At 39.7% G+C, this 12,807-nt stretch overlaps 1 protein-coding gene across 1 annotated transcript in view; it reads left to right on the top strand.

Annotated features, from left to right (window-relative positions):
• Nucleotides 1-12,807, top strand: part of TGFB2 (transforming growth factor beta 2) — a 62,580-nt gene that overhangs the window by 25,776 nt on the left and 23,997 nt on the right. Inside the window, exon 2 of the mRNA XM_015857278.2 lies at nucleotides 12,267-12,430. Within this exon, the coding sequence (XP_015712764.1) occupies nucleotides 12,267-12,430 (164 nt within the window). The remainder of the gene's footprint in view (nucleotides 1-12,266; nucleotides 12,431-12,807) is intronic.

Raw genomic sequence — 12,807 nt, 5'->3', positions numbered from 1 at the left:
CAAACTGCAATGAATAATAGATGTACACTTAACAGCTGTGGTCTTGGGAGCTGTATAAGAGAAGCAGAAGAGGAGACAGCAGTTCAGGAGACAGCAGTTTGAAGGCACATTGCTTTATATTGTGGTCTGCAGCCATAGGTAACAGTCAGGACTCTGTGCTCCAAACCTACGACATCCAGTATGATGTCACCACTTTCAAGTTCTACGTGACTGTAGGACATTGCTTATGGTAATCTCTTCCTCAATAAGCTCATCCATGATGGAGCAAAGTTCGCTGCCCTTCTGGGTTTTGTAGGATACTGTATTTAACTTTCTGTTCTGCAAGGGATCTTCATTTACCAACTTCTGTCAGTTAGAACCATGCTCTTTTCCCACTTACAGTGAAAGATTTGGGGGAGACTGAATGGCTCTGTTTAGGCTGAAATTTAATATAGCTAGAGAGGTCTGGAGAGCATTAGTAACAGGTGGCTGTCCATTAGCCATTTTGAGATGGATAGGACAACCCATCCATTGGGTAGGTAAAATCTCTCTGTGCTCTCTGAAAGTTGGCACTCATCATCTCACACTGGGAGTTTGAATCGGAAGGCCACTGACAGCATGGGCATGAAAAGTAACATCTGTATCCCTCCTGCATGGAGATCTCCCAAAAACACAGGGCTTGGGTAAGATGGAAAAGCAGCAATGAAAATCATGTTGTGAGTGTGAGATGCATCAAGGATTTGGTCCTGTGAGGTCTCACTCTGAGGAGCATTGTGTGGCTCAGATTCCTGCCATTTTCCCTTACCGCTAGTCACCCTGAGACGGTTTTTAAGCATGTGGCTGTTCAGGAAAGCTCAGAAAAAATGACTTCAGCAGCAGTGTGTTAAAGTAAAGCAAATGCCTGTGCTCTTTATCTGCAGCAGAGTGATAGGCTTCTTACCCTGCTCTCCTGTGGAATATCCAGACTTATTTTATGGCTCATCTCACAGACATTCATTTCCAATTGGTTGAACCACGCCCCAAATGATTAGAGGCAAAATAAAACGTTTGCCTAGAAAACAAGATAAATGAAATTTGGATTATTCTGTGCTAAGGTAGAGAGGCACATAAACACGGCAGTACGAACAGCTTAAATTGAATTGTGAAATAGCCCAGGAATGTCTTTTCACAGCCATTTCCTTGATTTCAACACTACTGAGTTTGTCATGTATGACGGCTTTGTGGTTGTTGTGACACTGCTGGAGAAAATTGGATTTGGGGAAAGTTTTCTTAGTAGTTCCTTAAATAATTCAAAATGTTTTCCACTTTTGTTGTGCTTTTTTTTCTTTTTTTTTTTTTTTTTTCCTTTTCTTTCCAGCATAGCTTTGTTCTGTAGCTGTACTGTACATTTTTTTGTAAAGACTTTTGTATAGTATTGTTTTGCCGTGACAGTGTATAATCCTAAGGATATATCCAAGGGATTTCCAGCCATCCTCTTGGATTTCATAACAATACTTGTGATTAGGAGCCCTTCCACATAGAAAATTAAAATGCTGATGTGCACTTACAGACTTAAAGTGCAGCTCAAGTCATCCAGCACTAAAGGCACAAGTCAGAGCTTGCGATGAGCGTGTCTGCTGTAGGATTTGCAAGCTGCACCGATCTGATAAATGGCCTAATTTTACAGACAGAGACATATGATGGCTAACCACAGCTCATATTAAAATAAGTACTGAGTCCCTCTCCTTGGAGGGGCAAGCCTTAAAAACATGCTAACCTGATTTCTCACTGCCTGTACTCCTGCCTGAAGGTCGGGTTTAATCCCATCCCTCACAACACTGCTGCCCGCTGGGTGGGCTGCCAGGTCCCACCTGTGAGCAGCCCCATCTCCTGCCCTCCCTGCCAACAGCGCAGCTGGAGGAGCCCTGCTTTCTTCACCTGGCTTGCCTGCTCAGTTTTTGATGGATTCTGACGGATTCAATAAAACTATGTCTGCACAATGTATTTTTTTTAAATGTAGCTCATTAGTAAGTTGGCACTGAGATAACACCGGGAAGCCAGTTTTAATCCTCCTGGCTGGGCTGTCAGTGCAAATGAAATTCATGAGAATGGTGCCAAGGAGAGGAAGGATTTAGAGGGAAAACAAAAAACTTACATACAGTCCTTTTCTCAAACACACACCCATACATCTAACCTTATACCTAATCTGCTGTTGAGAGGAGGAGGGAAAATATTTTCTTAGATGAAAATGAGTCAGGGTTACTGAGGTCTAGGGAGCATGAAGCCTCCTTGGGGGTTTGTAGCTGCTGCAGGCAGCATCCTGTATAAAAGAGCACAATACATGAGGAATGCAGTTGGGCTTGTGATTGTATCTGGCACTTCAGCCCACTGAATAGCCTCAAGTTGCACTAGGGGAAGTTCAGTTTGGACATTAGGAAATCTTTTGCTTATAAAAAGTATGGTGAGGCATTGGCACAAGCTGTGCAGGGAGGTGGTGGAGTCCCTGAAGGTGTTCAGGAAACGTGGTGATGTGGCATTCAGGGACATAATTAGCAGGCAGTAATGGAGGTATGTGGATGGTTGGGCTAGATAATGTTAGAGGTCTTTTCCAACCTTAATGATTCAATGAGTCTGATGGAGAGGTCTCTGGTAACAGCTTACTTCCAAAGATAGCACTTCAGTGGTGTGCACTGAGAAAAAGGTTGGGAAATGGGAGAGAGAAAAATCTTCGTAATGAGGAAAGCTATTGCTCCGTCTGTTCAATAGCAGAAAGTTAAACTAATCAGGTATGGGTCACCATAGTCATAGCAGTCACAAGCAGCTAAACAGTGCTTGCATGTCTGATTTATTTATTTATTTATTTACATTATGGAAGATTGGCTCCTATTCCCTGACAAAGTTTTTTTTGTACTTTTTGTACTTTTTATCTTATTTTTTTTTTTCTTTTTTGGTCAGATAGGAGATTATACTTGCAATTCTTGCTTATGATTCCTAGCTGAAAGAGGAGCAGCCCTTCATGGAGAGAGATGAAAGACACTAGGAGTATTTTTCTTACATTCCAGTGTAAGCAGAATAGCAAAGTACATACCTGAGAATTTTCCAAACACAACACAAATCTATTTACATATTTGATTTCAGTGGTGATACATGATAACCTGGGATCTCAGTCAAAGGATCCTGATGGGGATTTGAAAGGAGTTCTTCTTCCTTGAATGTTCACAAAATAACTGCTGAAAGCTGAAGGACCTTTTGTTGGCAACCTAAATCCACAGAGAACAGGAGGCTGAGAAGCTGGAGATGGTTTCCTTGTGCTGAAAATCCTCTCAGTGTGTACAAGTGTGGGGGTAAATTCCTGGCTCTTTTGAAAGCAGTGAGAATGCTTTGTCAGTAACTTCAATAAGGCCAAAACATCACTCGGATTTCAGAGAGGCTTTGGTACCTTTGTAACTTGCGCTAATGCCTGTTGATAGATGCTGCTGCTTTCCTGCTAGTTTGTTGGGCATCTTCCCAGAAGAAAAGGATGTGTTGGCTCCCGTCGGGAATGAATGACCATGGGCTTGCTGCCCATGTCTGAGACCCAGAGTAAAGGACGCACCCAAGGATGTGCTTTTCTCTGTTCCTTTTAACAATGTAGTGTTGCATAAGCAATGGTGAGATTATAGTGGGGGTTAAGTTTGAGAAAGAGGGCTGTTCTGCTGTTTCTTCTCTCCATGTGTATTAATATGCCACAAGATTAAGATTTCTTTGTTTAGCAACATAGATAGCAGCATAGATTGTATTTGCTTTCCTTTTTGGCTCCTCTGTGTGACAGGAGATGTGTAAATAGGACTTGGTGGAGGTGAGAACTGGGGTCAGATCTTTTGGGCTTTCTAAAATGTGTGGAAATTTGTTTATGCTGAAAGATGGTCCAGAATGGAAAAACTGGCATTTGCCACTCTCCAGAATGTTTCCAAGTAATTAGGTTACCTCAATTAAACATTGCACAATGGCTCAAAATTAGGACCTGAATATATCTCTCTTGCCATGCGTTAGTGTTTTCACATTACCCAGCCCCTGTGTTTCGGCATGGGAGAGGGAAAGCAAGCCAACAGCCTGGAAAGACTTAAAGTCAAGCAGAGAGGAGAGTCGGGTGAGTTCATGTTACAGAATTTTTCTTCAAGAGATTCATTTTCAAGCTTTGTTAATGGCAGAAAACATATGCAGACCAGCATGCACCCAAGGGCTTTGCAGATAGCCCATGCAAGGTGCTAGCTCACATTTATTGTTAATTCATCTTTGGCAAATAGGCAAATGGCTGTTTTTCTAGGGAGTTAGGGGTGGGGTGCAATTCTGTGCTACATGTGCTGCTTTATCCTGAGAGCAGGGGGGCATAGTCTGGAAGAGTCCCCATGCCCATCTGCTAGAAGTAGCATCATTCAGCACTGGTCACATCACGTCTGACTTTTGTGTTTTGTTTGTGTTTTTTTTTTGTTGTTATTTCTTTTTTTCATTTTGTTTTATAATTATTATTATTATTAATTTGTATTTTTTGCTTTCCTAAAAGAGACTGGACAGTTTCCCCTTTCATTTTAGCTATGAATTTCAGCAGCTTGAACTGGCTTTTGATCTTTCTCCAGCTTCAGAGGTTATGGCTTAATACTCAGTCTGACTGTGCTAAAAGTTAATACTTAAGAATTTTGTTTTATAGAAGAAACAGTCTTCAAGGCAGTTCTCACTTTCCTAGAAGCTGCAGAACAAAAAAAGCAGGAATGTAGTTTTATTCAACAGAACATGGTCTTGGGACAGGAGAGTCTGCAAAACAAGACTCTGGCTTGTAAGTGCCTGTGGCTATAAAGGAGCAATAACAAATGTTTTTGGAATCTCTGTGCTGATTCATCCTAACACACATTTGAGGATATAAACCTAATGCAGGCAATATCTTCATCATTGTCATGGACTCTGCGTGAGGCCTTAGGTCAGCTTTTCAGATAAAGCACAGTGCAGATTTCTCCTCGATATTAAATTTAATTCCTCTGAATAGAAGAGTAAGTAGCTGTGAACTATTCACAAGACGGGCCTGTTAGAGGAGTCTGTTGTAGCCTGGACTTCTTGGCTCTTACCGTTGCACCAGACATGAGATGGTGTTGGCCCAGCAGTTTTTCTTCATACGGTACCAGTAAGATGGAGAAGAGATGAAAAAAAGAAGTCATGATTGATTGTTCAGAATACTTATTTTATCTACCTTTAATTGGCACAAACAGTGTGGATTTTTTTTTTTTTTTCAGGCTAAATTATGTTTCAGGTTGAGTCTGCAAACTAGTAGCTTCACTGGAATAACTGTAAAAGGGTGACAGAGTAATTCCAATGGGGGCGATAAATAAACAAATAAATAAATTGAAATGAGGGATTTCTGGCTGATTTGATTCAGTTAAATTGGCCAATTCAGTGATACATGAAAATTATGGTCCTTTTTACAACGGTCTTCAGACCAAACTAAGGAACATCCAAAGTCAGTTTCAGTTGCAGCTTGTAAATACTGTTAAGGCTTAACTTGTAATATGATTTGGCCCAGCCCAGCCCAGGGAGAAGAATTAAAATAATAATAATAATAATAATAATAGTAATACAGAGTTCTAAAACGTTTTATATTGTTACATTCTTAAAATGACAATAGCTGCTTTTCTTGGCAAGATTTGATGCCTGCTGTAGGACTTACATCCAACTTCAGCATGCTAGTAGAGATGAAATGACACAAATTAGGAAGCATGTAGTAGATGCTTTTCTTTTTCTGTCTTAAAATGGCATTCTTTTATTGTCTTTTTGTTTTAAAAAGGGAATACCAAGTGGTTCAACAGGGGGATGTATGTCACAAAGTCTGGTAATTACCTTGTTCTAAATCTGTGCCTTTGTAGACCTTTACTGGTGTATACTCTGTGACGTGTGAAGCTTGACAGAGACTGTGTCAACAGAAAAATAAACCATGCATTTGTGATATGTAAGCACTGCCAGGCATCTTTGCTCTGAGCACCTTGAAGTCTGCTAGTGACATTTATCGAGTCCTCATAGCCATTTTATGGAATAATAATTATATATATAATAATAATAATATATATTACAGAATGGATTCCCTGTTGAATGTCAGGAGCTCAATGGCTACTAATTACAAAGAAGAAAAAAATAGCTGATATATACTAAGATGTATAGTTGATCTATGTAGTAGGAAGTTACTAAAATAGGAGAATGTCTTCAGAGTTGGCATCTGTTAGCATAACTGATGGAAGAATGTCCTGCTTAAATAGCTACAGCAGGAAACCCTGTGAGAGTAAGGTTTGATTTCTTTCTTTTCATTCCAAGGGGAATTATCTCAGGACTGTAAAATGTTCTGTCTTAATAAAGACATGCTAAGGCTTTCCCCATTTGGCTGGGGTGAGAGGCCCAGCAGTCGGTGGTGGTGGTAAAAGAGAAAGGAGCCATTAGATTTCAGTCCTTCCTTGATCTGACCTTTAAAAGGGCCATACAGCAATCGGATCCCCAAACTGTGTTCATTCTGTCTTCCTGATGAAGATACCTCTGCCTTCCTTTGTTGACAACTGCCCATCTCTCTTGTTAAGTGTTGGCTATCCAAGTGCACTAAGACCGAAGATATTAGGTTCGTGAATCACCAGCACCCCTTTCCCTTGAATAAATGACATATCTAAAGTTCATTAAGTGCCACCAGTTGTTGGTGTGGGCCCTTCAGCCAAAACAGGTGCAGCAACAATGCACAGACATTATGCCTTGTGTTGTACTGCAGATGGGTGCATACCCTGTTCTGACAGGAAGGCTGCTCCAGAAACAAGGCAAAAGTCTTATTCACTGCATTGTCAGCAGCTTTCCTGTTTGTTGAGAAAAGAAACAAAAATTGAGGGTTTGCTATCAGTGAGCTGAAATCTGAACAGCCTAAATGGTCCTAATAGTCAGAGGATTTAGGGAAGCCTGCCAGAGAGAGGAAAGCATAACAACTGCGTTTAATAACAATCAAGCTAATCTTGTAAATATTTGCATGTGCTGCTTCAAAGCCTACTACATGGCCATTCATGTTCTGTAGTTAGAGAGGAGGGAAAAAAAGAAGGCGAGAAAAAAAGGGCACTCCATTTTTTTTATAGCTGCTGTAATAAGGAATGGGCAGAGCACCAGAAAGAAAAGGAAAAAAAAGGGAAAGAAGCCCTCCAAAGTTTAATAAACACAAAAGGGAATAAAAATAAATATTTGGAGCATTTATTGCAAGCCCTTGATGGAAGGATTGAATTGAAGTTCTCAGCCTTTCCAGTTTGAGCGTATGCATGATGTCGGCCTGTCTGACTTCTTCCAACAAGAAAATAAAGGTACTTACATTGTCTATCTCGGGCTATACAAATAATTCACTATTTTTGTTGGTTGGTTGTTTCAGTAACAGAAACGAAAATTCAGAGAAGAAAAAAAGCTCTTGTTTGGATACAAACAATTGGATTTAGGGATATTTTCCTTTCCAGAAAACAAGCACAACTCTCTGCTTTATCAGTGTTCTTTTTTGCTCTTGAAATGTCAGTGCACGTAGCACTTGTGAGAAAAGGCTTAGTTGGTATGATACAACTATTGAAGACAAGTGTTGTGTTATACAGGAGGTCCATGACTCTGGGAGTATCTCTAGGAGAACATCTTGGGGTTCAGCCTCCTTCGTTTCCACTTTTGGCTTGAGGGCATTCAAACCCATGTCCCCTTCCTCCAGGAGTGCCTTAGGATCTACTTGCTGTTTTGGATGGTTGGTGAAAGGATGTGTGCAGTCTCCTGATGGTAGTGTTCCAACCTGCTCCGTCCAGGGTTGTGGTGGAGTCACTGTACCTGTTTTTGAGAAAAAAGGTAGATGTGGCACTGATGGATATGTTCTAATGTGGTCACAGGCACAGGCTGAGTGGATTAGATCATCTTAATAGTCTTTCCAACCTTAATGATTCAATGATCTTATGGTAATATTAAATGGGACAGCACTGCAGGCTGGTCTCACACACAAACACTGAAAGTCAGGAAGAACTCGCATACTGGAAAACTTCCCAAGTTAGTAGTTTGAACTGTTCTGTGTAAGGCAGCTGGTGAAATTTTAAGCTCATACGAGGAATAAAAAGAATAAAAGAATGAACAAGCTAAGCCTGCAATGCTCAGTGTAAAGCACATGGATCTGTTAGACTAAAGGAAAGAAGAGGGATTCTGCCTTCACCTTCTCCAGTTGTGTTTTATAACTCATCTCAGCCTTACTGTGATGAGTATGATTATGACTATTACAGCTGAAAGTCTTCAGTCTTGGGGGGTTGAATTAATGAATAACTGAAAGATTATAAAAATGGAATCTTCCAGTGTATTTACTATTCTCCTCTCTCCAAAACAAAAGAAAATCATTTTTTCCAAGCTACAGGAAACATGATGATTTAATTCCACTCATCAATGATAATCTTACAAAGAATACTTAAGGAGTCTGGTCTGCAGTAGTGTAACTGTCTTTGTGAAGTTGTTCAGTCATCCTCGTGTCTACCGGAGTCACTGGGCCAAAATCAGAGTGAAATCCAGGGATATCCAACTGAGACTACATCTGCCAGGTTAAGGTGGAGTCACAGAGACATAAATTGCAGCATCTGAGACCACTTTAAAGGCTAATCCAAACCCTTGCAAACTCCATAGGGTTCTTCCTATTCCCTTGCAGAGTTTTGCAAGTCTCAATTCCCAGTCCTCATGTTGATGAATTTGTATGTGCAGACAGCCTTTCTTTCACAGGGAAAGGGCACCAGCTAGTAAGAAGCCTATATATTTTTTTTCCAGTTATCCACAAATAATGCCTTTTCCTGAACTGATTTCCCATGGATGCTGTTGTGAATGATAGAATAAATCAAATTTCTTATGGTCTGTTGTATGGTATAAAACCGTCTTGTGAAAGAGATGAAACTTACTTCAGAATTCATTCTTCTCCATTGTTGATGTCCAGTAGAAGGTAAATACTCATTCACTGTGTATTGCTCGTACAGAAATGCATGCACACTGAAGGAGTATTCCTTCTCTAGCTGATACTGTTTTCTTTATAAATGAAAGAGAAAAATACAAATGTAGAGTTGGTTTAGGGAAATTCTTTTGGTTGCATATTCACACATTTATAATGTATGGTATCTAAAATACAAAAACTGAAAAGAAAGACTGAAGTCCAACAAAGTTCTAGAAATAAGTTAGAAGCTAACTATAAATCAATCAGACATTTAAATAGGACTTTTGTATCTGAAATAAAATCAAGATGGACTGGGTTTGTCTGTGCCAGGGCAAGTGGCTATCTGCTAGTTTGGTTTGTCCACAGGGTAGGAAATTGTAGGCTGATGCCTCAAATAAATGATGGGGAAGGACGACTTACAACTCATCCTGGAAGCATCAATCTTATACATACATATTATTATGCCAAATTATATTCCTAGTAGGATTGGGTTTGGCAGAGAAACAAGTAGTAGTCTCAGAGTTTTCTGTAGCAGAAAAAAATAAATTTAGGAGATAATTTCTCTCTTAAATGAGAATGTAACCTTTGAACTGAGTAGCTTTTCTAAGAATTTTCAAAATCTATCAAAATTAAGGTTATCATCACATACAGTTAAGCTTTACTCAGTAGGCCTTCATTTAGATCTTCTTGAGGGAGAAGACTGGCATTGAGTGAGACTGACACTTATGTATTATTCAAGATAAACAGGGACAGTGTGGGTGGGGGGGTTAACTCATATCCCTTTCTCTTTTAGTTCTCATTATAAGATTGTAGCTGGTGGACAGTAGTACCGATCATGATGCATCAGGGTTTATTTTACAATACCACAAATGTGAAAAATTTGAGAATCATTTTCTTCCTGATTAAATGGAACCACAGGGAAGTCTGGGGCTTCAGGATTGTATTTATAGCTCTTGAACATTTGGCCATATCGAAAGTCTTCTTTGGGAAATACTCTTACAGAGGATTTTGAAACATTTTGAGAACTTTCACTTATAATGTGCCTATAGTTGAGGCCCGCCTTTCACTCTAAGATTTTTCTCAGCTCTGTGATTATTTTTGGGATTTTTCACCTCTGAACATTCTAAAACTGATTTTGGTTCAGTTATCTAGGATAATTTTGTAAATAATGTAAAGAGGATACATATACTTAATTATACTTTATTTTGTGACTGACCGATGCTTGATATTTATTCTGTAGTTAGTCTGAGCTTATAAATATGTATTTGAAGAGCTCCTACTAACTGGATATTAAATGTGCAAGTGAGAGCAGTGCTGCCTTGTGCAGTCTGGGACTGCTACATTGCTCAGTGATTCAGATAATAGGCAGTCTTGAAATACTAAATATTTGAAAGGTGGTCCTAAAGCTAAAAATGTAGCTGATTAATATGAATAGGTATTATTAATGATATATTCAAAGTATCTTTAATCATTAATCATTAGAAGTAAAGGTAGAAGTATAAAGTGGTCTAGGTTGGAAAAGCACTTCAGGATCACCATGTCCATCCATCAACCTGACCTACTGAGTCCCACCATTAAAACACTTAGTGCCGTGTCCACACATCTCTTAAATATCTCCTTGGTTGAGGACTTTACCACTTCCTTGGGCAGCCCTTTCCAGTGCTTGACCACTTTTTCATGAAAAAAATCTTCCCAGTATCCAGTCTAAAACTTCCTGGGGACGGTTTGAGTCTGTTTCTTCATGCCCTACTATTTCTCAACTGAAAAAAGAGACTGACACATACTGACACCCACTTCTCCGCAGCTTCCTTGGAGATGTTTAGAAAGAGCCATGTGCCCTCAAACTCCTCTTTTTGCTTTCTCCAATCTCTTTACATAGCAGTGCTATGTTGTGTATATCACAACAATGAAGAGTTACATAGCTTCCAGAAGATAGTACTTAACTCCAGCAGTGGCTGAATTAATGGGTGGCCTGGGTAGCCAGAGAGCTGGGACAGGCCCTCATAAGGCTTCAGCAGGATTTGTGACACAGATCTGGGCTCTTCATGGGAGCTTAATTACTCACCTCTCTTAATGTACAGGCTGTTGTCTCACACCACTACATGACAAATCCTGAACTATAAGACTAGTGGGAAAACTTAATGTTTTATAATCATTATCCAATGACTTTGTGCTGGCAAGACCCCAAGGAAACCTGTGAAGTTTGCTTCCTCTGCTGAAAATCTTCCCCCCAGCCTCCACGATAGTTTTCATCTTCTGTTTCTTTGTGCATTTCAAAATGTAAGAGGAAAGGAAACGTTTCCCTTAGCTTGAATGGAGATTTTATCAGGGCCTTTGAGTCATTTTGACTCATCTCTGAATTTGGCTTACCGTGCCCACTCTGCAATTTGAGGAAAATCTTGCCAAACAACAGGGTGTGGAGAATGTCACACATACAGAGCATGTTCAGAGACTTCTGCACATGGTTTTCTGTTTGTGCTTTTGGCCAGAATTAGGTGGAACAGCCTCAGATCATCACTGAACCCTTCAGGGTAATCCGAATTGTGCAAAAGTACTTTGCTGCTTAACCTCAGTCAGGGTTTACAGCTGCAAAGGAGGGAAGGATTGCTTTGAAATCTAAACTGATACCTTTGATATAATTTCTGAAGACTTGATTCTGTTTTTCTGTTTGTTTTCTTTTTCCTGATTTCCTTGCAACATATTGTGGTGGTTGGTTAAATTTATTTCTTTTGCTGTTTGCAAATGGTCGATATTCATGTAATTCTGTTTGTCTACTATCTACTGTTTGCTTTTTTCTTCCTTCTTCTATTCCTGCCCTTGTTATAACGAGAATGAATATTTTATTCCAATAAAATCCTTAATAACTAAATAGAAAACAAAACCTGAAGCTGATTAATCTATATGCTATGCCCAGGGAGAAAATAGATGTTAGAGAACATACAGATCAAACAGTTTCCTGTTACTTGTCTTCTTAGTATTTCACTTGTGAATTCCTTGCAAGTTTGAAGGCATTTGCCAGCTACAAACTGTTAGGATTTTTTTCCAATTTATAAGCATCTGAGATTTTTCAATAGTTTTTCAAAAGAGAGGGGTTAAATGCATGCCCTGAAGTAGAGATGGAAATGATTGTTAATCTCTATTAATCTGCTATTCCTATAATCAAACACACGTGGGGTTGGTTTTTTAGGGGTTAAATTGTTAATGATACTAAATTGGCCATTGGAAACTGAATCATGCTACAGATATTTCCTTTGGTGCCTTCTGGCTGTCTTGTATTGAAACAGATGAAAGAACAATGTATTATATCATTTAAGAAATATATAATTGCATTGCCTTCTTGCAGATGCCATCCCACCAAGCTATTACAGCCTTTACTTCAGAATTGTTAGATTTGACGTCTCGGCGATGGAGAAAAATGCATCCAACTTGGTGAAGGCTGAGTTCAGGGTCTTCCGCCTGCAGAACTCAAAGGCACGGGTCTCGGAGCAGCGGATAGAGCTGTACCAGGTAGGGCTCCAGCTGTTACTGCTGTCTGTCAAAAGTAGCCTATTTCCTATGTCTCTCCTGAAAGCAGCTTCATTCAAAGTCTTAAGAAGCTGAAATACACACGCTTTTCTAGAAAGTGTGCCTCAAAACTCCAGCCTTCAGCTTGACTTCCATATGGTGGTCCGGGGCTTGGAACAAGTCAGTGGAAAATTCAGAGTTTGTGGAGAGGGGAAGAAAATGATCTAAAGACTTTTCTTTTTCACTCTGGAGTGTCATTAAGACTTATCTCTCTTTTGTTTGTTTTCCAATTGCACTTTCCTGTTCTGCTGGTGACATCAGATGATTTATGAACTTGATCAGATGATGTTGTCACTAAAGAAGCAAATTCAGTCTTGCAT

This window comes from Coturnix japonica, chromosome 3 (assembly GCF_001577835.2).
Source record: "Coturnix japonica isolate 7356 chromosome 3, Coturnix japonica 2.1, whole genome shotgun sequence".
Classification (NCBI taxonomy): domain Eukaryota; kingdom Metazoa; phylum Chordata; class Aves; order Galliformes; family Phasianidae; genus Coturnix; species Coturnix japonica.
Note: the sequence above shows the minus strand (reverse complement) of the source record. Positions and strands in the feature narration are given on the sequence as shown.